Raw genomic sequence first — 27,301 nt, 5'->3', positions numbered from 1 at the left:
AATGCTTTTTATAGTTTCTCAGTACCAGATAATTCTAATCATCATTTTCGTCATGACACTATATATATATATATATATATATTTTTTTTTTTTTTAACTCAGAGAACAACATTATATTACATAATCTTTATAATAATAGAGAAAAAATTTATAAAAATGAAGAAGAAAAAAACCGTTGAAGAAAATATACTGTCGAATGCAAAAATTTTTTTAACGTGGGTCTGTTTTTTTTTTATTTTAGTAAATTGGTTATTTATTATTTTCTTATTTCCGCTAATGACTGTTTCGTCATGGTACTCGTTAAAGACTCTTATTTTGAAAGTGCAATGGTACGCATGCGCAGTTTGTGTTGTGCAAAGCGCCATGTTCCAGTTTCAGCATGTTTCCGTATCATCCCTGCTGTCTGTCACTGTGTATGATCTGACTTTAACTGGTAAGGTCATGCACACAGTTAATTCTTACTGAAACTTTGACTTATAACGGGTGTAACAACAAATCCGAGAAAGGTCTTTACCGGTCTAAATGCTTCAAAAAGAATCTGTAAGACTGGGTTAATGTTAAAGTAGGTGATTTTGTGTGTTGACCTGCAGTAAAGGAGCAGTCATGAGCCCCAGCCCCAGCCAGGGCTCCCCTGTACCCCTGTCCCTCACCGGCAGCCTGCAGAGACTCTTAAGTCATGTGAAGATCGAGAATTTAATAGCAGGGCTCAGTGGAGGAGTGGTGTCCACACTGGTGCTGCACCCTCTGGATCTGGTCAAAATTAGGTTTGCAGGTATGTGTGTAAAACCAGAACCAATATGTCATTAAACGAACTACTGGGTGATTATATCATTTGAGGTCAATAGATCTGGCTAATAATAACTTTTTATTTTAATAAAACATTTAGGTACTGTATATAGAAAAAAAATATTAGTAATTGTCATTAATAGGACGCTGTATGTCATAAACAGATACAAATTTAAATGCATATGAAAATATGTCAAGATTTGACAACTGTCATGATCTTATTAATTTATTAATAAACTGTTCAACAAAATGTTATGGTGTGATTAGCCCTGAAATAATTATATGAAATTATTTTTCATTTAAATTTAAAAAAAAAAAAAAAAAAATATATATATATATATATATATATATATATACATATATATATATATATATAATGTGGTGGGAAATTATAAGTTATAGTAATGTATAATAACTTTTTATTTTAATTTTATTTAAATTGTTTAGGCACTGTACATAGAAAGAAATACTAACAAACGTCATTGACAGGATAATACTAAAATATTTAAATACCATATAAATGGAAATATATCAACATTTGTCAACTGTCATAATATGATTAATTCATTAGTGAACTTTACAAGAAAATGTTATGATGTGATTTGCCAAAAAATAAATATATGTAAATATGTCAACATCCAGATGACTAGTTTAATAAATTGTTTATTTATATTTTAATAAAAATATTTTGATAAATATCTTAATAAAAATAATAACATTTTTTGCGGTAAGAATTTTATATTAAGTAGCCTACTAACAAATCAGTTTCAATTTATGATGATTTCAAGTAAATTGATTAATAAATCTATTAGTTTTACAGATTTTCTGAATACTATATACTGTGTATAAGAGATTTTGCTCTAACCCAAGCATGCAGTGCTGAAATGTGTGGCGTGAGTAAGACAGGCTCACGTGTTTTGCTGTTTACTGTATTTCAGTGAGTGACGGGCTGGACGTGAGACCGAAATACAGTGGAATTCTGCACTGCATGAAAAGCGTCTGGCAGCAGGAGGGTCTCCGGGGCCTTTATCAAGGTGTCACCCCAAATATCTGGGGTGCTGGAGCATCATGGGGGCTTTACTTTTTCTTGTATGTATCATTCTGTAATGAGCACAGTATAATGCATCCTGTATGCTGCATATTTTTTCATTATGTAAGGAATTGTGAATTTGTGAAAATAATGCATGCTTAACTTATGTCTGTAATGTCTGTATAAATAAGTATATTGCTAGATATAAATATCTCCCATGTAATATAAATTCTTTTTTTTTTATTCGTAGTTACAATGCAATCAAAGCGTACAATAAAGAGGGCAGACAGACAGAGTTGAGTGCCACTGAACATCTACTGTCAGCAGCTGGAGCAGGTCAGTATCACCACAGACACATCTCACCAAAGCTGTCAAAAACATGACCGGGTTATTTTCACCTTAAAATCACAAGAAAGAAATATTAATAATGTTATTATGTTTGCTTAAATAAAATTAAGCCTATTTTTAGGACCTTTTAGGCATTGTCATGATTTTCATGACAGTTTAGCACAACTTCGGTCCTTTTTTTAAATACTTTCTGTTTTAGGCATTGGCATGATTTTCATGACAGTTTAGCACAACTTCGGTCCTTTTTTTAAATACTTTCTGTTATATATAAAAAATTAATATTTATACATAATTTCTACCAAAATAGGCTTCATTTTCTAAACTCTCACTCAGTCTGTATATATATGGATGTATTTATACACACGTTCATGATGTAATTTTCACCCCAAAATCACAACCAAGAAGTATTATTATTATTATTATTTATTTATTTATTTATTTATTTATTTATTTTAATACATAAAAATAGGTATTTTTTAAAAAATATTTTGCTTATATAAAATGAAGCATATTTTATGATCATTAAGGGTTTTATTTTGCATGAAAACATTGTTTTCATGATAGTTAATGTTTTTCTGCTTGTTTTCTTAAATGAATAAATAAATAATAAAAATAAATAAAATATTTATATCTAATTTGGGCCAAAATAGGCTTCAACTCAAAATCAAAGGAAATAAAAATAATTATATGTGAGATTGAGTTGAAATATGAGTAGCGTATGGAATTACATAAATACAAGTGTAGTTGTAAGAACTTTTAAAAAAATTCTTGAGTGTTTTACTAACTCAAGATCTCACCTCCACTTAAATTACAAAGGATGAGTACTCAAGTATTTCCTGTGCATTGCTCATTTATTTTCTCCCATCAGTCAAAATGATAAAGACGCTGACAAAGTGAATTTCAACACATGCCTTTCCAATCAGTGCTGACAGATAAACTGGAGCATAACGAATGAGGCATAACTCAGATATTGATTGGTTGTTTTTAAGTCTGAAACACATCAACTCTGGAGCGCTGTAGCTCAGCGCTTCTCTGCTGGTGGGCCGTGACCTAAAAATGGATTGAATGTTTGTCCTAAAAGAACAGAGGGCATGAAAATTCAATCAGAATTAAATAATTACCATAAAAAGTCAATTACACTTCTGTTGTTGTTTATGCTTTCACAAAATGATCTTTTTTTTCTCATTATCTAGCGTCAGCATTAGTTCTGGCAGGTCACGTTAGTCAAGATTGCATCAGCTAATCCACATCTACCTATAGGGATGCAACACCTATCACAGCACTCATATATAAGGTCCATCAGTATTATCACCAGCTTCGCGTTGCTCAGTAGCTAATTAATGGCGAATTCGCCATCATCTCAGTACTAGGAATTGTGCAATCAGGTATTTAGCGAGAGGATTCATTCCCCTTATGGATTTTTACCTCAATTCATTCAAGTTTGTTAACTTGAACACGTGCTTTCGCAGCGGGGTTAAGTTTGTGTTCGATTTTCCTCACACATTCAGGGATAAACGGCAATAACTCTAATACGACTTGCCCTAAATTTTTTTAAACGGTATTACTGCCAAAACGGCAATGCTGATAATCATTATTTCACTTGATATAATAGGCACTGCCCCGCACAAGCTGTTGTAACGTGCATTAACCTGGGAGATCGCTCTCGGCCAATCGTAAGTAAGGGACTGTGGGGAAAGTGCAAGTTTTTCACGTATTGATGCCCGATTCGGACATTAGCATTGCTTCACGCATTATTATATTATTGATATGGGTTTTATGAGTTATGTGACTGACTAAGAACAGTTCAGATGGGATCTTCATTCCCCACATGAAGAAGTATTAAGAGATTGTTTCATTTTAATTGTTTAAAATATTTAATTTTATTTTAAATGACAAAAGCATTTCAATTAAGATATACATCATAAAATTCAAAAAGTCCAGCTGTGCTTAATGGGTACATTTTTGTACCCTTTATGCACACCCCTGTTTCCATTAAGCTCACATCATGTTTTATTAAAAATTCTTGTTTATTTTAAGGAAAGATTTTAAAGAATAATTGTAAAAATATATTTTTTTGAAGGTACAAAGTCAATCACAAAAAAAAAAAAAAAACAGAACACTAAAATCAAGCGACAAGGCATTCAATTTGATCAGTTATATATTCATAATGAAGTGTAATTTAAGCACATTGCAACATCTAGACTAGTCCACGTTCAGCTAAGTAACACATTCAAAAAAATCAAATAAAACAAACCAGTAAAACATTTAATTCATGGGGATGAACACAGAAAGTAGCCTCATTATGAAGCCTCTATTTAAATGGATGTCAATTTATCTATAGTCTCTTAAGGCTGGAATAAACTACATGATTTTTGCCCCGATTTTCCACAGATTTACAGTCTGGAGAAGTTGATGCTAGTCACCAAAGCTCAGAGCCAGTCTGCAGATTTGAGTCGACAGAATCCATAGAAAATCGATTAACTTAAAGAGACAATCATCAGTTAATATTTAAAGTCTGTTTATGAAGTATTTACATAGACGTTCAATGTGGAAGAGCTTAAAGAGAGCACAATGAGCTTAATTGGAGCAACAATTTTTAATACATTTCATGTAATATTCATTAAAATGACAGGATTTGTGCTAAATAAATAGTCTAGGTCATGTACTAAGTTCATACATATTTTAATATGAACAACTATTATTAACATGAAATTAGAATTTTCTTATTGATGTCACACTGAAGCTGTGTGATTTTCATAGTAGTGCACCCTTTAAGCTCACCTTAAAATAATATGAAATCTTTAAAAATTACAACACTGTAAAATGACAGACCAGCAATAAACTGTCAATTTATAATATTATGGATGTAAAAGTACAAGCCAGTAATGCCTGTGAAGTAATATGTTAGCGTAGCACACAATCTTATACAGCTAGTCAGCTAACTGTGTTCTGTAGCATCTGCGCTATGTTGCTAAAACTATCTTTTGGATCTAATGTAATTATTTCCCACATCCAAGTTCCAGGTTATAATATGCAAAGGTCTGAACATTAATCTCTTAATTTTACAATAAGTAGTGAAACTTACCTAAAATAAAGGCTTAAACATCTAAAAAACCAAAAAAAACCGCACATTTAAGGGGCTCCTCTTATGGTGAAAGTTTTTAGACAGCTTTCAAAATGGCCGCCAGACAGTGTGAACACATAGAGACCCATATCTCAGTGTGCAATGATCTGATTTACTTGAAATTACAGGAGGTATATTGTAACAAACATATCAAATGGTTAAGACATCAAGTAGGATAATAAATTATTTTTTCTTTTTATAATCTGATCTCAAAAATGGAAGTGTGCTTAATGGGTATGTGAGCTTAATAGGTACGTTTACCCTACATTTCATGTTGGTTCTGTTCTGTTTACCCTGTGGGGGGTTATTGCTGCTTTCCCTGCTCTTATCCATGTTAGCCTGCATGGATGCGCAGGGAGTTCTTGCCCAGAACAGAACTATTCCGCCAATCCAAACTGTATGCTAATTGTCAGTCATCTTTTCCGATAGTGGTCCTGACAGAAATATATATATATATATATATATATATATGTGTATATATGTGTATGTGTGTGTGTGTGTGTATACATACAGAAATACAAGAACGACACTAAATTAGATTTACATAGGCTTGCTAAAATTAAACGAACCCTTATTTTTTTATAGCCAAGTGGGCACAATCATTAGCAGAGCAATCTATCACTAGACCAGCAGTCCCTGTCACATTTTAGATTAAATGACCACCGGCTAAGTCACGATTTGTCCATTAATATCATAAAAAGCTTTTTGTGACATTAAAAGCGATGTAAATTGATCCGAAGGACAGTGTATAATCTAAACTTCCAGCAAAGAGCTCGTGTTGAAGAGTATGTGTGTCATGGGCTTCACTAATTGAATGAGGTACATCCTTCACTGAAATGACCCACCGTGAGCCATTAAGGTCCGGTAATGACTCTTTTCATGTGGATCTTGGTTTTACAACAGCTGCCATTCATTTACTTTATATTCGGTGTCACTGTTTTTTAGGGGTGATGACGCTTTGCCTGACCAATCCGATCTGGGTCACCAAAACTCGCCTGGTTCTGCAGTACAGCACCGATGCATCTAAGAAGCAATACAAGGGGATGATGGATGCTCTTGTGAAAATCTACCGCCATGAAGGGATCGCAGGACTCTATCGGGTACAAAAGGGTTTCTATGGTAGTGTATGGGTCGTTTTGTGCAGTCGGTGGGTGGATGGTTTCCTTTAACAGGAAATAGTTGATGAAACTCCCCTTTGTGCCACTAGGAGGAGCACTTGTATAAGGAAATATGGGAATATTTGTGATTGTGCGTCAGTTGCATGCTGTGGGGTTTGTTTGTTTGTTTCATCTAGCTGAGTTAACTGTTATGTTCCCTAGGGGTTTGTCCCGGGATTGTTTGGAACCTCCCATGGTGCACTGCAGTTCATGGCGTATGAAGAGCTGAAGAGAGATTATAACAAATACAAAAAGATGCAATCAGATGCTAAACTGGTTAGTATGAGCAAGACACACTTTGATGGTTTATAAAATGAACTGAATGTTTGGCTTACTTCATATTGTGCCTTTTTAAAATGTGAAACGTTACATTATGCAACAACAAACACTTCAAAATAGCAATGTTGTTGTCACTTGACCTTGCATGTTTAATTTTAGGTGTCCAAATACATTTTGGCATCACTTTACAGAGTGGTTTTATGCTAAACAGCTGCGTTTGTCGGTTCATTAATGAAACTCAGTGCATTTTGTGCTCTATTTTCTCTCTAGAATGCATTAGAATACATTACCATGGCAGCTTTGTCCAAAATATTCGCAGTGGCTACGACATACCCGTATCAGGTGGTCCGAGCCCGTCTGCAGGATCAGCACAACACGTATGATGGAGTGGTAGATGTCGTCCGGAGAACGTTTAGGTAAGCATGAGATTTACATACGTGCTAATCTCAAGCAAGCACATTAGCAAACCAAATGTTGGTGCTCTAAATAATAAAAACAAAAAGACAAACTTGACTTTTACGCTATTATTAAATTAATTAATTAAATTAATACAGTACCATTCAAAAGATTTTTAGTGTTTTTCAAAGTCTCTTATGCTCACCAAGGCTGCTTTTATTTTATTAAAAATACAGAAAAAATTTTAATATTGTGAAATATTATTACAATTTAAAATAACTGTTTTGTATTTGAATATATTTTAAAAATGTAATTTATTTTTATGATGCAAAGCTGAATTTTCAGCATCACTACTCCAGTCTTTAGTGCCACATGATCCTGCAGTAAACTTTTAAAAAATATTTATTATTATTATTATTATTATTATCAATGTTGAAAACAGTTTCTTAATATTTTTTTTTTTGTAGAAACTTTAATACTTTTTGTGGAAACTCTAATATGTTCAGGTCTTGATGAATAGTCAAGACCATTTCTAATTATTTAAAATAGAAATGTTGTGATATAATATCAATCATATATAATACTTTTGTATTTTGTTGTAACATTTTGCTGTAATATATTAGTCTTTACTGTAACTTTAATCAATTTAATGCAACCTTGCTGAATGAAGGTATTAATAAAAATCTTAGTAAACCTAAACTTCTGAATGTAGTATATTCGTTGATAGAAAATTATCTAAAAAAACCTCCAAAAACATAAGATTCTTTTGAAAAGAATCAAAACAACTAGAGAACCTATAACTATAACAGTTCGATATGTGCATAATTAGTTACAAACTGATACAATTGGTGAATTTTCACATCAATTTTCTGGGGTGAGTTGCATAAACATAGCCACTATGTCAAGAACTAGTTTGACCAACTACAGTTAACCAAGTAGTAATCAGTCTTACTTTTCAGTTTCAAATTAGACTGTATCTGACTTTACAAAGTTATGATCGGTGTTGGAGAAAAAGATTAGATGACTAACTCTTAAGACTATTCTAAACAGTTATGCACATGGTAGTAGGTGCAGTTAAAGTGCAGTGATCTTATAATAGATAACTTTCCTTTCTCCTGGTGTTTGATCAGAAACGAGGGCCTGTTGGGTTTCTACAAAGGCATGGTGCCCAACCTGATCCGGGTCACTCCGGCCTGCTGCATTACCTTTGTGGTCTATGAGAATGTTTCCCGCTTCCTCCTGGACCAGCACAAGTGAACTGAGATCAGGAATAAGTGCAGCGGAGCTGTCCTGCGGGGAGCAGAGCTAGGCCTGGGATGGGTCGTCCCGTCCCGTCAGTGACAGTGTTTGACGCCAATGGAGGAGTCAGAAATGTGAATGGGGAGAAATAAAACATCCCGGTCCTCTCTGGAAAACTGAAATGCATGAGGTTACCGAGTTCAAAGTGTCTGACAGAGTCACTGGTCAAGAAACCGATACTCGTTTGGTTTTGCTAGAACATTGGTGACATTATATTGAATATGGACATGAGGGATATATTATGTGACAATTTTTAAAGTGGCTGTTAATTATATTCACATGCAGGCTGTTTATTTTAGTTTGTTTTGTCTAATTAAAAATTGTACAAATCAAACAAGGATTTAACTTTCTATCATGATCTAAAGATGAATTATGTAACTAGGGCTGGGCAATATATGAAATATCCATATTTGTGAATAATTCACTGGTAATATAAGATTAAGCAACATTGTGAATATCATAACAGTTTTAATGTGCTTTTTATCTTAAGTTTCACAATTCAAAACAACAATTTTTTCATCCCTCTGTGTGTTTGAATGAATTTTTGAAATGTTTTTGAAAGAAGTCCCTTATGCTCACCAAGGCTGCTTTATTTGATTAAAAATACTGAAAATTGTGGAATATTATTACAATTTAAAATGAGTGTTTATTATTTGAATATATTTTCAAATGTAATTTATTTCTATGATGAAAAGCAGATTTTTGAGCACCATTACTCCAGTCTTCAGTGTCACATGATCCTTCAGAAATCATTCTAATATGCTGATTTGCTGCTGAAGAGACATTAATTGTTATCAATGTTGAAAAGACTTGTGCTGATAGTTTTGTTTTTCAGGATCCTTTGATGAATGGAAAGTTCCAAAGAACAGCATTTATTGACATAGAAATATACTGTAACATTATAAATGTCTTTAAAACTGTTTTATGTATGTAAGTCTAGTTCATGTTTACATCCATGTTGCATTGCTGCTGTGTCCTGTGCAATGGCCAAACCAAACCTCAGGCTTTATTCGTCCAATCACAAGCGCGCACAGATTTACTGAATCTGACATTTCAGGCTCATTGCTGACATTTGTGTTAATGAGCTCAAATTTATGGCCTTAAAATTTGTTATGCTCATAGGTTAATAACCGATGCTCTTTGAAGAATATGTACCCAAGTTCGGAGTTCTTTAAAAAAAACTTTATTGACATTTAAAAATTAGCCAATAAAATGTATTCAGAGTTTTTACAGTACCTGTCCAGACTCGAATTGTTAAGCATAATAACTTTTGACACAAAATAGACACAAACTTAGTTTTAAGAGTCTGTCACTACAGTACAAGGTTATGTGATTGTTTCAGCCCTTGTTTGTAGAGGTAGACATCAAGAGAGAGCAGTTAAACTGAAATATACTTCAACGTCACAAAATATCAAACCAAGTGACATCTGCAAACAAATGCTGCAGAAGCACTTAGAAATAAATCAAGGTTAGAAAGAAGTAAAGGTTCCAAAAGTTTTTTTTTTCTTTCTTTCTGCAATGCTACAGAACAGTTTTTGGCTCCCCAAAGAACCTTTTAGTGAATGGTTCTTAAAAGCATTTTTTTTTCTCTTAATTTAAAGAACATTTTAATAATATACAGAACCATTTGTCCACTCTTAGAAATAAAGGGTCTTTTTTGGCGTTGATGGTTCCATTCCAAAAAAGGTTCTTTAGATCAGCGGTGTTCAATTAAATTTCCAAGAGGTCCAGTCCCGACATTTCCTTTTCAGTGGAGGCCAGGACAGTACCTTTTTTGGAATAGTTATACATTTCCATCGGGCAGCAGTCGTCCTTTGAAAAAAAAAATTAAAATAATAATAATAAACTGTCAAAATAGTCATCAATGATTAAGTATCGGTAATTCAAGGATTTTTATACCAAAAGAAAAAAAAAATCATCAGCCCAATTGGATATGAATATTAAAAATTATACTATTATGAAATGCTCTAAACAAGCTTAATAATGCTATATATAAAAAAAGGGGGAAAAAAAGGTCTTGACAAAAAAAAAAACTTGTTTACCTGAATGGTCGGAGTCATGTATGTATAACAGATCAAAATTTGTGCCGGGCAACGATTAATCGCATCCAAAATAAAAGTTTTTGTTTATATAATATATGTGTGTGTATTGTGTATATTTATTATGTATATATATTATAAAGGCACACACATACAGTATATATTAGAAAATATTTACATGTATATATTTATATTCATATAATTTATATATAAATATTTCATATATAAATATAACATTTTCTTAAATATACTGTAAACATGCTTGTATGTGTATTTATATATACGTAATAAATATACACAGCACACACACATATATTATGTACACAAAAACTTTTATTTTGAATGCGATTAATCGTTGCCCAGCACTAATAAAAATAAATCTATTTACTGCATTCTCCATTCTCATTTTCTGCAATGTTTTATTAAAAGTATCAATCTATTTTGCTGCTCACTGTGTTCCTGCTAGTGTACACTCTTAAAAATAAAGGTTCCAAAAGGGGTTTTCACAGCAACGCCATAGAAGAACCAGTTTTGGTTCCCCAAGTGAACAGTTCTTAAAATAATTTTTTTTTTTTCTGAATGTGAAGAACATTTTAATAATCTAAAGAACCTTTTTCCACTATAAAGAACCTTTTGTGGAATGAAAAGGTTCCATTGATAGTAAAGGTTCTTTGTGGAACCATTGATGGCAATAAAAAACCACATCATCTGTAGCTCTTACGTCTCTGAAAAGGGTTTGAATGAAGAAGCATGTTTGGTTCTAAATAAAGATATACAGTAACGCTGAAAGATCATCATAAACGACCTGAGAGATTGTGGTGTGTAAAAGATCCGTTGTTTTAACACGCTGCTCACTTTGAACTGCAGAAACGGTAAAACTAACTGTAAAATAGTGCTGCCATTGACATTTTGAAAGATCCCATGAATGTTAAATGTTCTTCATGGAACCATCAATGCCATTAAAGAACCTTTATAAGAGTGTAGTACAAAGCATCCTCAAAGTTTAAAAATGTCATAGGACAGTAAGTGCTTGGAAGCTTCTGGACTCAGCTGCTCAGAGGAAGCTCTTCTATGATCACGCGGGAAACAGAATTCCAGCCGGTGGAAGCATCTCCATGCGGATAGTCTCCGCAGGTTCCCACCCAGATCGCAACATCCACCAGGCCTTTCCGCACTCCTTCGCATAAACCTTCAACTGAAACGAACAGATGGTGTGTCAGACTGACCATTTCTCACTGCGTCCATCTGATAACTCTGCTCTGGTTCTCAGATGACCATCTCAAGACTTCACATAAAAAACCATTAGAAAAACAGAGATAAACAGACATGCTTTATTGCACCCTGAGGAGGAATGAGAAATTCAGAGACACCCTTATCTGCTGTAATTAATCCATACCGAACAATTTGCAGTGTTTAGAGCGGAGAGCTTTTCAAAGACTTGCCCTGTAGCACAAGAGCCATAAAAGGCTTTCATTGAGTGTTTTATTTATCATGCATCACTGTTAATGGACCAGCGGCTTGAACTTTATATTACAGGTCAGCACCGAGATGGGTCATTCTACACAAGCCTGCCTTTTGTGCTCCTCATTAACATTTGTAAGGCATAATGGACAGACAGACTGTCATTATCACAAAATAAACCCAAACGCCAAATATCCTGTGTCATCCTGAAAGGGGTATTTATGCAAAATAATCAGATGCTTATTATTATACATGTTAAAAAAAAAAAAAAAAAAAAACTTTGCTTAAATAAAAAATATATTATAAAATTATTCATTTATAATGACTGAATAATTATTATATTAATATTAATATAATATTAATATTCAGTTGTAGCATATATATATATATATATATATAAAATACACTTTTTATACTGAATATTTAAGAATTTATTTACTTACTATAAGTTGTTTCAAAAATTAATATAAAGAATATTCAATAAACTATATGGATGGATGGATAGATAGACAGAGGTATTTTTTTGTATATTATTATAATTTTATATTTTATATAATTTTATATAATTACATTATTATAATTTTAAATGCTGAATATTAAATATATATAAAATAATTGTTATAATTTGTAATTTATTTACATATGAATTAATTAATATAAATATTATGTAAATAAGATTTAATGTTCATGAAAATAATGCGAAATAATGAAAATATACTAAATTTTATTGTCTTTTGTCAACACATATTCAATTATTTGCTAAAATCATTAAAGTTCGTTTTTTTCCTCATTAATGTACACACAGCACCCCATATTGACAGAAAAACACAGAATTGTTGACATTTTTGCAGATTTATTAAAAAAGAAAAACCGAAATATCACATGGTCCTAAGTATTCAGACCCTTTGCTGTGACACTCATATATTTAACTCAGGTGCTGTCCATTTCTTCTGATCATCCTTGAGATGGTTCTACACCTTCATTTGAGTCCAGCTGTGTTTGATTATACTGATTGGACTTGATTAGGAAAGCCACACACCTGTCTATATAAGACCTTACAGCTCACAGTGCATGTCAGAGCAAATGAGAATCATGAGATCAAAGGAGCTGCCTGAAGAGCTCAGAGACAGAATTGTGGCAAGGCACAGATCTGGCCAAGGTTACAAAAAAATTTCTGCTGCACTTAAGGTTCCTAAGAGCACAGTGGCCTCCATAATCCTTAGACGTTTGGGACGACCAGAACCCTTCCTAGAGCTGGCCGTCCGGCCAAACTGAGCTATCGGGGGAGAAGAGCCTTGGTGAGAGAGGTAAAGAAGAACCCAAAGATCACTGTGGCTGAGCTCCAGAGATGCAGTCGGGAGATGGGAGAAAGTTGTAGAAAGTCAACCATCACTGCAGCCCTCCACCAGTCGGGGCTTTATGGCAGAGTGGCCTGACAGAAGCCTCTCCTCAGTGCAAGACACATGAAAGCCCACATGGAGTTTGCTAAAAAACACCTGAATAAGATTCTCTGGTCTGATGAGACCAAGATAGAACTTTTTGGCCTTAATTCTAAGCGGTATGTGTGGAGAAAACCAGGCACTGCTCATCACCTGTCCAATACAGTCCCAACAGTGAAGCATGGTGGTGGCAGCATCATGCTGTGGGGGTGTTTTTCAGCTGCAGGGACAGGACGACTGGTTGCAATCGAGGGAAAGATGAATGCGGCCAAGTACAGGGATATCCTGGATGAAAACCTTCTCCAGAGTGCTCAGGACCTCAGACTGGGCCGAAGGTTTACCTTCCAACAAGACAATGACCCTAAGCACACAGCTAAAATAACGAAGGAGTGGCTTCACAACAACTCCGTGACTGTTCTTGAATGGCCCAGCCAGAGCCCTGACTTAAACCCAATTGAGCATCTCTGGAGAGACCTAAAAATGGCTGTCCACCAATGTTTACCATCCAACCTGACAGAACTGGAGAGGATCTGCAAGGAGGAATGGCAGAGGATCCCCAAATCCAGGTGTGAAAAACTTGTTGCATCTTTCCCAAAAAGACTCATGGCTGTATTACATCAAAAGGGTGCTTCTACTAAATACTGAGCAAAGGGTCTGAATACTTAGGACCATGTGATATTTCAGTTTTTCTTTTTTATCTGCAAAAATGTCAACAATTCTGTGTTTTTCTGTCAATATGGGGTGCTGTGTGTACATTAATGAGGAAAAAAAATGAAATTAAATAATTTTAGCAAATGGCTGCAATATAACAAAGAGTGAAAAATTTAAGGGGGTCTGAATACTTTCACTGTATTTTAAAAATCTCCACTTCAAACTGGAATTTCATAAAATGCCATTACAGGACTGACATGTGCCGTGGCACATTGTAAGGAGTTGTTTTTGGCAGTCTCACACCTCTTCTCAGATTTACAGTTCAGATGTCACTGTCCAAGCAAGCGGTTTCTTGGCCCTTACCTGACGTGGTTCTGTGTATGTTGATGGTGGAGTTGAATTCTGGACTTCCCTGGTCCAGGTAAATGATGGACTCTATAGGCAGCGGAGCGGCACATTCTGCCCCATTAAAAGTGAAGTACCAGCGCTGGCAACAAGCTGTCTTACACTTCAGCCTGAGTGAGCCGCTGAACAGCACACGGAGAGCACTGTCTGCATGCTGCTTAGTGAACGTACACTCCTGAGGACAGGAACACAGGAAGAGCTGATGAGTCTGACGCCTGGTTCACAACACACCTGCTCGAAAGAAGCACATAAACCAAACGTATACTGCAGAATAAAAAAAAACTGTATAAGTATAGTGTTTTTTTACCATATAGCTTTTATTTTATTAAATTTTTTTTTACCATTGTACTGAATGATTACCAAGGGGTTTCCACACCTTTTATGACTTTTCCATACGTTATGCTAATTACTAAAACCATTTTATAGAAAATGCACTTACAATTTTGGCAAAGAAAATAGTCTAGAGTTGAGAAAATCTTTCAATGTTAAGATTTGACATGATTTCTTTCTTTCTTTATTATTCTTTTTTATGAAAAATAAATAATTACAATTATTTACTAATTTCAAATTATGTTCAAAATTAGAATTTTTAACCATTTTAATTTGATAAATTTTAATAAAAAAACATGTAAATACTAAAATTGTGACGAAAAAGTACCATGTAAAAAAAAAAAGAAGAAAACTATTAGTACATTTCACAAATAATTATTCAAATTACACATTGAATAAACATGACATTTTTAAATAGAAAGACCGAGGAATAGTATTTTCTTGTAAAACATACTCTAATAATCTTTGTTTTGTTTATAACTTCCAAAATTATTTTTACAGTGTACCAGTGTTTTTATTGTTGACTAAAACTAAAAGTTGTTTTCTACAATTGAAATAAAGCTGAAATAAAATAAATAAATATTACATGAAAAACTTACTAAACTTAAAAACTAGAAATGTTGCTTTGGCAAGTCATAATTACTCTAAAACTAGAACTTAAATTAAAAAAATGAATTACAGCTATAATATATATATATATATATATATATATATATATATAATAATTAAATGACAAAAGCACACAACAAAATTGCTAAAACTAAAAGGAAAATGAAACAAAATATTAAAATAAAAGCTAATACCAAATATTAAGCATACAAATAATACTACAATAAGAATGCACTGGTCTTTTGGACATATATGTTTTAAATAAATCAGCAATCATCATTGTGGCCTCTTACTGTAATTTTGCCCAGGTCAATGCCGTAGTTGAGAGATTTCCAGGCACATTGCTTGTAGTTGGTTTTCCACGGCTCTTCAAACCTCTCCGTCACACATTCGCCCTTCTCTCCTTTTGCACCATCCCGGCCTGGTAGACCGGGAGTACCTGGAATTCCATTCACTCCTGGATTTCCGTCCCTTCCCGGGGTGCCTGCTGGACCCTGGAGGCAGCTGGAATACTGAAAACACATAGGTTTCAACAGGAGCTTTTTGGCTTGATATCAAACAGCATATTTTGTTGCTTGAAGCGCCTGTAAGAGGTATTAACAATCTCATCCAACATTAGTCAGTGTAATGCGTCTGGAATGAGCTCTTATGGTGTGGTCTCTGGTTACTGATGAAAATACCATGCTATGGCTAACACTTAATATTTTTGCACAATGTTGCTAATGGGCATGGAGAAGGAATCTATACTGGGACGCTGCCCGCATTAAACCTGGTTGGATGGAGACTGAATCATCTGTCCATTCAGACAGTAAAACACAGGTCATTATTACTGTGATTCATTATCTGATTACACAGTTGTTCACAGAGTCTCAGATAAACAGTTTCAACGCAGATATGGCATTCTTTGACAGTATGGAAAACTTAAACATGTCTGTGAAGTTTCAGCTCAAAATACCCCACAGATCATTCATTATATCATTTTGAAAACGTCTATTTTTAATGGAAGCAGAAACTTTCTGTTTTCGTGCATGTCTCTTTAAATGCAAATGAGTTGCTGCTCCCTGCCCCTTTCCAGAATAGGACAGTGCCATTACAGCTAGAATCTCAGATCTCTGCCAAAAAACATCTGTTTGGTTTTGATAATCATGCATATTGCACTGAAATCATGAGTTTTAAAGCCATATCAGTTTAAACTTCTGATATCAGGTTTTCTGAGCACACACATGCTAAGCGAATGCAAAGAAAGCGGCTGTCACATGGCATGTGTATGGTGCCCGCAAGGTGACATGGTCGGTTCACTTAGTTTTGTCGTGGCCATGACATCATAACTCATGGGAACGTGATAATATGTCATGGCCTCATGATGTTATGTTGAGGGAAAGACATATTTTTCTCGTGGCCAGAGTTCAATGTGTAAACAAACCTACGTGACCATAGCAACCCGGGATTATCCGATATTATCATAAAACATTTTTATTAACATTAAACATTTAATTTAATATTTGTATAGGCTATTATTATTATTATTATTATTATTATTATTATTATTATTACTACATTAACTTATAAGGTTAGGCTATATATTTTTTATTTGTTATATTATATATGCTTATTTCCCTTTTCAGTTTGTGTATCGCTTTACCTAGTTAAGGTTTTGTGTAATTATGCTATATTTGCTAGCCTACCATATATTTTGCAAATACTGTGAACGCTTGACAATTATGCCAATAAAGTTTTGACTTTATGATTGTACTTATGCCCATGTGCCCGTAGAATTATGGTCTATTACTTAGCAGAAATAAAATGAAAAATAGCCTATGTTAAATTTAAACTGCATTCCAGTAAAAATTCCAGTCAGCATAATCAAAGCTTTATTGCATGTCGAGCATTTACAGTAGGCTGTTATTTACAATTCAGAACGCTAAATAAAGAGATCGAAATGAAGGGAAAAAACGAATATAAACGAATATCAAAATATAACCAATAATAATAGGCTAATAATAATAATAATAATAATAATATACACATATTACGGGGAAAAGACGATCAGTTAATGGATTTACAAGACTGTGGGATGGATAAAAATGTTTTCTTGTGGACCTATTTTATTTTATGCACTTTATGTAACATTTCATGATAAACTTCATTTGAATGCTGACTATGGCACGTAATACAGTCCGGTAGCCATGGCAATAGTTTAATAATGCAATTTCTATAATAATTAATATAATAATTTCTTAATTCTAAATAAAATATTAATGAATCCATCTCTGATAATCCTGGCTTGCTATGGTCACGCAGGTTTGTTTACGCATTGAACTCGTGGCCACAATAAAAATATGTAGTTCCCTTAACATAAGAACACGATATAATATCACGTTCCCACGAGTTAATATAACGTTCCCACGAATTACTATATCGTGGCCACGACAGTGAACCGACCATATCACCTCGCGGGCACCGTACATGTGAGTACTAAACTAAATTATCTTGACACAAGTTTATGTTAGTTACAAAAACACAGTTGGTTATGTCTGTGAAGTTAAACAGCTGATGTTTATATTAGATCTGTGTATTAAGTGACAGCAGCATAATATAGGCTACTGTACCTATACTGCAGTCTACATTGTTAATATGACCCAAACAATAAAAGCAGAAAATCACTCACTGCTTTGGACTGAACAACTTCTATAGCTGCAATAAGATAACAGAGACACTGCTTATGATTTATGGGGATTAAAAAGAAGGTGCGGGCGGATTTTTATTATTACACAGGGTGGTTGTGTACACACACTGCCAACACACATTTATGTTCAAACAACATGTAAAAGTGAATTTTGCATAATAGGTGCCCTTTAAAACTATTAATACTTAGCATTTAAGTTAATGAATGGGCGTTTTCATAAAACTGCTTTGTGAAACTTCGAATCAGTTGTGAATCATTTGTCTCTTACCTGATTAACCAAGCAAAACACCCTAAAAATTAATAAAATAACATTTAGTATTTCATATTTAATGGAATTCTATGATTTGTTAATTGCGTTTAATTACACTTTGAATAAAACATTCACGATTTGTATGCATGTTCAAGCTTAGTTCAAGCGATTCGATCATTTCACAAAGCAATTAGTTCAATTGATTCAAAGTTTCGAAAAGCTTCATTTTGTATGTTTACACTTGGCAGGTTTGGTTTGATTGAATTGAACTTTGTAAAGGCTATTTAGGTTCGGTGTTAAAAATGACAGTGTAAACGCTAAGTGAACTAGGACTGAATACAGTCTAACATTTTTATTTTTATTTTTTTGGTCTGGAACAAAAGAACCAAGAGAACTGAACAACAACTAGCACAGCACCCTTCAACAAACCATGCTATGTTATTTCTGTTAACTTACTAGAACTATTACAATTTAAATAAAGCTGAAATAAAAACATTAAACTTTTGCATTGGCATCTAACTGATTAAAATAAGTTTAAAGTTGAAGTACTAAAAATTACTAAAATAAAACTAAAAAGTAAATATAATATCGATATATAATATAAATATCGAAATTAAAAAATCGAAATTATATATTTAAAAAAATTCAAAAGCACACAACATTACTAAAATTAGAATTAAAATGAAAACTGAACATGAAAATAAAAGCTTACTCAAAATATTATAATAGCATATAAATAATAGGCTACCAAAATATGGGGCATCATTCATAGAGGCTAGGTGGCACCAACAGCTTAATACTAGCCTTAACAAATGCACTAAAAATATGATTTTATGTTATGCATGCATTTGATCCTCTACCAGAACTGGGGAAAACAACGTATTAACGCTGCAGAGCCTGTGTGAGCATAAATGTATTTTAATGAACATTCACTGAGGAGGTGTAGACTTATGCCAACGCCACTGATGGATGAGAAACTTCGCCAAAATGCCAGGTGGAACAACCAGCGGGCTCTCCGATCATGCAGAAAAAGCGCATGCATAATAGGCTATTTAGAGTTTTGTGCAAATGTGCACGCATTAGCGAAGCAGTGACACACCAAATATTTACATCTCAATAAGAAAGCGGCTTCCGAGCGCACGGGTCGAATATGAAGCGATGTCATCGCCGTAACCCACCTCGTCTGCGCGAACAATACACGGCTCTGAGCACAGGAGGTCTGGCTTTAGCATTAAGCAGCTCCGCTGTCACCTGAGTCTCTTCTGCAAGAGTAATGCAGCTTCTAATCAGCATGCCTGCGAGCAGAGAGCTGTGGAAATAAGGGCCCTTAAATAGGTAATAAATCTTCCCGATACAGGCCACAAGGAAGTGAAATGTATTCATATTTATAAGCTTGCAGTGCCGTGGCCGAGCTCAAGCCTTCAGTGCGTTTGGCTCCGCTGCTTTTTATTGACAGAACACACCTGAGTGTCCTGCAAACAATGCCTTGTGATGCACACAGCCTCATTTTCTTCGGCGGCTAGTCGTGCCAGGTTCATTAGTGATGCTTCCCCGACTGGTCTGAATGAGAAAATCACCCTCCATATAATCTACCCACCGCGAGCAAATTCAAAAGGATTACCGAGCCTGTTTTTCATTACAATGATGAATCGACTGGAATGTTTACCTGATACTATCATTTACAATAAAACACTCTTTTGGTGATAGAGTAACTCTGATCCAGGAGCTAAGACAATTTTCCCAGTCCATGATCAATAGAGCCCTGGATTTGTTTTATTTCACTGATTACAGTTTATGATAAAACATCCTAACTAATTTGTTGTAGCCTGTAACCTTTCCTGAAATAAAGTGGAGCTAGTCAGCGCTGTTTATGCTAGGCCATGTTGGTGGGACAAAGTTGTTATAAAGTCACTTTGAGAGCACAAAGTATATAAACTTTGATTATAGACGTGGCTATATGTCTCATTATAATAACCTAGATAATTTTGTTTATTCATTAAAACAAATTTGTAGAAAGTTATCATATCACTTGCTCACCAATGGATCCCTCTGCAGTGAATGGGTGCCGTCAGAATGAGTCCGAACAGCTGATAAAAAACATCACAATAATCCACAAGTAATTCACATGAGTTTCTAAGAAACAAGCCCATCAAGACGTTTTAACTTAAAATAAATAAATATCTCAAAATAAAAGTCCATAATCCAAAATAACGCTTCCTCCAGTGAAAAAGACCAGACAACAGTGTCTTCTTACATCAAAATCCACCAAAATACTGTATTTGTTTAGAATTGTTTCTGACTGTTTTCACTTAATGATGGATTTTTATTATTATTATTATAAACACACAGCTTTTCTGTTTCACAAGACTTTCATGGACTGGAGTGGTGTTGATTACTTGTGGATTATTGTGATGTTTTTATCAGCTGTTTAGACTCTCATTCTGATGGCACCCATTCTCTTCACAGCAGAGCATAGTGAGCAAGTGATGTAATGCTAAATTTCTCCAAATCTGTTCTGATGAACAAACAAACTCATTTACATCTTGGCTAGCCTGAGGGTGAGTACACTTTCATTTTTGGGTGAACCATTCCTTTAAGCCAATAAAAAAATAATTTGAAAAAACTTGAAACTGAAATAAAACGTAAAACTAAAAAGTTATTTTAGAGGCGGAGCAAGTTGTAACATTTTGATAAATTATTGCAAAAACAAACATTTAGTTTATTGAAATAACGTACACTGATGAATCATTCGCAATGAGACCAAGAACTTGCATTAAAAACTAATTTACAATAAAATAAGCGCAATGACTTAATATATGGCCTTGCATTACTGATGCGTTAACAAACTTCAGTACTCAAGAGTCACTCACCATTGTTCTAATGGCTGCTATAACACTGACAATTGCAATGCATACTTGCATAGTGTTATGAATTGTGGTTGGACAGATTGGGCATCTCAACAAAACTTGAAATCAAGCAATTGTATATAGAGGTTTTGGCATTCACATTGTTGAATATGTTTCAGGCCTTATAAAATTCAATCACATCTCTACACAGTCTTAAAAGTGCAACATGATTCTACACCTCGTAGAATCTTTAAGTCTTGTTATGGCTTGCTGTAGCTTGAGAACTGGAATATTGCTGGTTATGTCTGGACTATTCAAAGTTAACTTTGGCTTACTAATAAAAATGCAGATGGTTCAACTGGCAAGACTTTTGAATAAAATTATGCAAAAGATGAATATCAAATTTGTCTTGAATTGGACCTCGGGAGATTTCAAAGCAATCAAGGAATGAAATGAGGCGAGGAATTTTTAACAGCCGACAGCTGTATATTCAATTGACTTTGATGACGAGAGACAGAGATGATGTTCAAATACTAGCGTACTGCATACTGTGCATACTATGCAAAATATATGTGAAAGTGAGTGTGTAACATTTCGGTAATCTTTTAAGTTTATTTTGCAATAAAAATAAGTTAAAACTCTAATTTGCTGCTAAAGTTAAGTTAAAGGAATAGTTCACCCAAAAATGAAATTTTGCTGAAAATGTATTCACCCTCAGGCCATCCAAGATGTAGATGAGTTTGTTTCTTCTTCATAACAGATTTGGAGAAATTTAGCATTACATCGCTTGCTCACCAATGGATCCTCTGCAGTGAATGGGTGCCGTCAGAATGAGAGTCCAAACAGCTGATAAAAATATCTCAATAATCCACAAGTAATCGGTTTGCGTCAGTTTAAAGTTACAGGTTTTTTTTTTTTTTTTTTTTTACTTCATAAGACATTAACTAATGGACTGGAGTGGTGTGGATTACTTCTGGATTATTGTGATGTTTTTATCAGATGTATGCATTCTCATTCTGACGCCATTCACTGCAGAGGATCCATTGGTTAACAAGTGATGTAATGCTAAATTTCTCCCAATCCATTACAATGAAAAAACAAACTCGTCTACTGCTTAGATGGCCAGAGGGTAAGTTTTCAGCAAATTTTCATTTTTGGGTGAACTATATCAAGTCAAACACGGTGCATTGTAGAATTATTCTATGCTGCAAAGCATAGGTATCATCCAGGTATTCGGTGCATACAGAAAAATTGCACACTGAACATGTGCAGTATATAGTATGCATATTTTAGAAAGAATTACCTTGTCTGGCCTGAAATAATCACTGATAGCGAAACAGACTAACATGTTTCAGCAGTTGTAAACTTGAGTGCTATAAGAGCTGTTACTCCCAATAAAGAAACACAATTCTGGTTAGTTTCCTGCAAACTGTTGACTCTTAGTGGGCTCTGAGCAGAGTTTAAACAGCTTTGTCACATCCTTTTTAGCAATCAATCCATTGTTACCGCTTGGTTAACTGGTCCCTGTGACTCATATTCTTCTCGCATCTGCAAAAATGAATCTGGCATTGTTCGATATTGGCAAAGGCTTTAGTCAATAAGAAAAACTTGCACTGTCTGCAGGAAATCACAGTTACAGTATTGATTTCTTGAAGAGACAGAATCAGCCAGCATAGCCAATTATTTTATAGTCACTCATACGGCACACTTAAAACTAAAGTGTCTGATTTGATGACCTCTTTCAGACAGTTCAAAATAAAACCAAGAGTTTCTAGAACTTCTGCAAAGACCAAGCTTATGTGAAAAAGCAAAGAGCAGATGAGACCTCTTTAATAACTGTTTTGGAGAAAAAATTGAGACTTGATTAAGTCTACTGAGGTTTCTCTTGAAATAAAAGCCCCCAGAAATCTCACATTTCTCCTTTAGATGTTCAAAACAAACAAAGTTTGCAATCAAAAGTCAGTAATCTCAGTATGATCTCAAACATTTTTCATCAAATTATTCCAAAAACGGATGATCTGAGGCGCTATGCACATTCATTTTTAGCTCTATGCTCTTCAAAGTCAACACTGACTGGAATTTTATGAGAAACATCTTAATAATTAAGGGAAACATAATTTAGTCTCCAGAGCAATTAAAGTTTCCTTTGGGTTTAAATGCATTACATAAATACACAAATAAATTACATATAAAGTTATCTTGCCCTTTGAAGATCATGTTTTGCAAGAAAAGAGTGGCAAAAATAATACAATAAATACTTAAAGTCTTACTTTCTCCATGTAGTCAACATCCTTCTGGCGCAGACCTCTGGTTTTTAATTTTTCTGCTTCATAACACGTAAACAATAAGCAGGAGACGATCAATACTCGTGTCTTGAAGTGTCCCATATTTGAGCTGAGAGGTTAGAGAAGACAGGGCTGCTTACATCTGCTGAGCTCTAGACAGGACTGAGAGAGAGAGAGAGAGAGAGAGAAAGAGAGAGAGAGAAAGAGAGAGAGAGAGGTGGGGCTGATGTGATCTCTCCAGGGACCAATTATTCCCAGACCGCCAGTGAAACTTCCCTCCACATGTAGAATCGGATTATAATGGGTCATGATATGACATAAAACAGAATCGATATTTCTGATGGTCTTATCAGTGGTTTCTCAGAATCTACTGATGTTTTGCACAGGTGAAATGACCTCTCACCCTGAGATTTTTTTTTTTTTTTTTGTCTTTTCTCCTGAAAAACTGTTTTTGTCCCAGCTAAAAATGTTGCATTTAAAGGGATAGTTCACCCACAGCTAACAATTCTGCCATTGTTCACTCTCCCTGATGACTGTCCAAGTCTGGAATTTTTTCATCCATAGAAAATAACAGGAAGTACTTTGCTGAGTTCATAGTGCTCTTGCCCATGCAGCAAAGGATAAATCACTATAAAAGACACATAAGTCCTGTGCACTGCATTCATGAAATCTAAACCGGTATTTACTGAAAAAAAAGAGGAAAAAGAAAATGAAATGAAAATATTCAATAGTGCAACCTTTAAATCTCAAATTTGCATACATTTAAATATACCATGCAAATGTGGTTTGAGAGTTTTAGTGGGTAAGATTTAAATTTCATTTTTTTCCCCCGTGTAATTTCATATTTGCAGGCTTGATTTTTTAAGGTATGCTGAGTGTCTCTAAAGCTCACAACATGAGCACTTCAATGTTCATATTTTATGCTCAGTTTTCATAATGACTTTTTGATTGCTTCAGTTTTTCAGCGAATGTTCTCCCAAAATAGGCTGATGTCCTCTGATAATCAAGCAATTTTTCCACTCATTTTTCCCATAGGGAAAAATATATTTATACAAATTTTAAGTATTTTAAAAGTGTAGGGAGACAGACTCAATTAAACCATTTACTGTGCTTCTTTTGGTGTGATTTGCTTGCTGCTTTTCTCTGAAGTGCAGATTTTTCGGGAAATGTAGTTCTTCGCCAGTAATTTTGCTGTTAAACATGGTTTTGAGTTAATGGCTTCAACAGCAGCATATACCATCGATTAACAACCTCATAGCTCACAGTAGGTCAGTCTTTAATGGTTTATAAGTCACTGTTAAAAATCAATTCCCATATGGAGAAAATGAATGGGATTTTTACTCCTGGAACAAGACGGTTACGCTCAATAGTGATTTTATTCTTTTTAAACACTATGAGCTGTCAATATATGGAAAAGAATTGCAAAATCTGCCTTTTGTGTTCCACCCTAAAATATAAGCATATGCTTGAAATTGCATGAGGGTGAGTAAATAATGACAAAATGACCATTTTTTTGGACTTCTTAATATCTACACTCAAATCTTAGAATCTCCATCTGATGCTGCATATACTGGCCAACTAAGATGTTAGCAAGTTAGATTTCCCTTCAACTTCACATCTAAAACAAGCGCCCCATTCAATATTCCCGTCTGCCTCAATTTTTCTTGAACGGCAGCCCCCTGGCGACATCCCAAGGCTGGAGGAGAAGCAGATCTGTGTGCTTACTGTACAGAGCGGCGTTTCTCTGTGACGGAGGTCTTCCTCTCTGCTGAATCGGCTCTTTCTCCTCGCATCACAGCCGTCCATTCATCGCTCTGTCGAGACACTGTAAATACGAACAGTTTTGTATTTTTCAAATCATGGATTTAAGCTGCACTATAAAGTAAACTTTCTGCTGTGTGACTAGCCAGCTATTGCGGCCCCTGGACGAGGGCCTTCTAGTAATATTTTCTAAGCTTCATTGTTCATTTTGTATGTGGTGACTTATACATACGCCCTGAAGGGTCTGTCAGGCTGGAGTGTTTGTTTTCAGGCCAAGTATTGAGTGATGAAGAGCTGCTCAATGAACTCCAGGCCGCTGACGGTGGGTGGGCTGGGTAGTTTTTCAAGAACAGGGCTGGTAACTTATAGGTTGTAGGTCAAATCCTGCAAGGGCTGATCCATGAATGCAGAATCACTTACTTATTTTTTAATGGACAGGCAGAAGTTGTTTGTTTTTTTGGTCTCATCTATTTTAGACAAACCCCTAAACGGCACATAAAAAGATTGCTTGATTTGTCAATAAGATAGTGGGCGGATTTTGGCCAGAATAACCTGTAGTGTGGACCAGGCTTAATAACAATAATAATAATAAATGTGTCATTAGTAAGCATGGATAAAGCATCAGCTACAATTCTTTCAAATTTGCCTCATAAATATATTATATAAATATATACATTTTGGAACCAGTAAGACTTTTCTTATTTTTGAAAGCAGCCTCTTATGCTCACCAAGGTTGCATTTATTTGATTACAAATTATAGTAAAAACAGTAATAGTGTGAAATATTATTACAATTTAAAATAATGGATCTCCATTTGAATATACATCAAAATGTAATTTATTCCTGTGATTCAAAGCTGAATTTTCAGCATCATTACTCCAGTCTTCAGTGTCACATGATCCTTCAGAAATCATTCTGATATGCTGATTTGCTGCTCAAGAAACATTTCTTATTATCAATGTTGAAAATAGTTGTCGTGTTTCATATTTTTGTCAAAACCATGATATAATAAGTTAAAAAGAACAGAATTTATTTAAAATGCAAATCTTTTGTTACATTATAAATGGCTTGTTTCTTTTGATCAATTTAACGTATCCTTGCCGAATAAAAGCAACAATTTCTTTTGAAAAAAAAAGTAAGGAGGTAGTGTATGTTAAAAGTAAGTTAATTTCCAAGAAAAATATTGATAATTAATATGAATAAATATTAAAATAAACCAAATCATAATTATAATTTATTTTTTATTATTATAAAAATGAATAAAAATGCATTCAAATACTTGAATGTTTAGGTCAAGTGGCTTGGTATAAAGATTGTGGCATCTTATTTCATTGTTCACAGCTGACTTCTACACATTATTCCAAGTAAATGTTCCAGTAATTATTCAATCTCATTTTTTTTTTTTTTTACAATCTCATTAATTCCCACTCTTCTTGTTGAATATCTCTCACAAGTACATGTGATTACTGAAGTTGAGAACATCATTTCACACTGGCTTTCAGAGATTGGGAGGGTTAGTTTAACTCCTCTTCTGCAGATGGCAATGCAGCGTTCTGAATCTTAATGTCCATCAGAATGATGTTGAGTATATTCTCAGACAGATGTATGTGACGGTTATGACAGCGCTGCGCACCAGACATCACTTTCACACTGAAGGATGCCACACGGGTCACTGGATGCACGAGAACTGATATCCGTCCCCATGGTTACCAGCTTATGATGACATGTCCTAATAGAGACACTAAAAGAGAAGAAGAAATCTTGACATCTGCATTTTCCCATCACTCAGTGGAAAGAAAGCAAACAGTCAGACACTAACAGTAGAGTACTGAGGAGGTACCATTGTACTGAATAATTATCATATTCATGTACCATGCAATTTACATGTCATATTTTCAGTATGACAATGACATATAAATGTCCAAAACATCATGGTTTTAATATGGTAAATGTCCCACACTATTGTGGTAGATTCTTGGGAGTACCATGTAAATACCATCAGTCATGAATTTTAGTTAAAAACAAACAAACAAACATGTTATAAAGTCCACAGTATTACCATAATAAAAAAACGTCCAATAATAAATAATTATCATGGTACATGTAAAATGGATAGAAAA

At 34.4% G+C, this 27,301-nt stretch overlaps 2 protein-coding genes across 2 annotated transcripts; one reads left to right on the top strand and one right to left on the bottom strand.

Annotated features, from left to right (window-relative positions):
- The first annotated feature begins 296 nt into the window (after nucleotides 1-296).
- slc25a32b (solute carrier family 25 member 32b) lies at nucleotides 297-10,537 on the top strand. Its single transcript, XM_058746453.1, has 8 exons — nucleotides 297-433; nucleotides 591-772; nucleotides 1,725-1,875; nucleotides 2,067-2,152; nucleotides 6,234-6,388; nucleotides 6,608-6,721; nucleotides 6,995-7,140; nucleotides 8,251-10,537. Exons 2-8 carry the CDS (start codon nucleotides 604-606, stop codon nucleotides 8,375-8,377), a joined length of 948 nt encoding a protein of 315 aa, XP_058602436.1. The 5' UTR covers nucleotides 297-433; nucleotides 591-603; the 3' UTR covers nucleotides 8,378-10,537.
- Nucleotides 10,538-10,822: 285 nt separating this feature from the next.
- On the bottom strand, nucleotides 10,823-23,561 carry cthrc1b (collagen triple helix repeat containing 1b). Its single transcript, XM_058747404.1, has 4 exons — nucleotides 23,406-23,561; nucleotides 15,647-15,865; nucleotides 14,373-14,589; nucleotides 10,823-11,653 (listed from the first exon to the last, which is right to left on the bottom strand). The coding sequence occupies exons 1-4, from the start codon at nucleotides 23,520-23,522 to the stop codon at nucleotides 11,505-11,507; spliced, it is 702 nt and encodes a 233-aa protein (XP_058603387.1). The 5' UTR covers nucleotides 23,523-23,561; the 3' UTR covers nucleotides 10,823-11,504.
- Between the last annotated feature and the right edge of the window lie 3,740 nt (nucleotides 23,562-27,301).

Source organism: Onychostoma macrolepis, chromosome 16 (assembly GCF_012432095.1).
Source record: "Onychostoma macrolepis isolate SWU-2019 chromosome 16, ASM1243209v1, whole genome shotgun sequence".
Taxonomy (NCBI): Eukaryota; Metazoa; Chordata; class Actinopteri; order Cypriniformes; family Cyprinidae; genus Onychostoma; species Onychostoma macrolepis.
Note: the sequence above shows the minus strand (reverse complement) of the source record. Positions and strands in the feature narration are given on the sequence as shown.

Coding starts and splice junctions, on each gene's coding strand:
- slc25a32b (XM_058746453.1), top strand. CDS start 604: ATGAGCCCCAGCCCCAGCCAGGGCTCCCCTGTACCCCTGTCCCTCACC. Junction 2,153..6,233: donor ACTGTCAGCAGCTGGAGCAG/GTCAGTATCACC, acceptor ACTGTTTTTTAG/GGGTGATGACGCTTTGCCTG. Junction 7,141..8,250: donor GTCGTCCGGAGAACGTTTAG/GTAAGCATGAGA, acceptor GTGTTTGATCAG/AAACGAGGGCCTGTTGGGTT.
- cthrc1b (XM_058747404.1), bottom strand. CDS start 23,522: ATGGGACACTTCAAGACACGAGTATTGATCGTCTCCTGCTTATTGTTT. Junction 14,590..15,646: donor TTGACCTGGGCAAAATTACA/GTAAGAGGCCAC, acceptor TCCTGTCCTCAG/GAGTGTACGTTCACTAAGCA. Junction 11,654..14,372: donor CATACACAGAACCACGTCAG/GTAAGGGCCAAG, acceptor TGTTCGTTTCAG/TTGAAGGTTTATGCGAAGGA.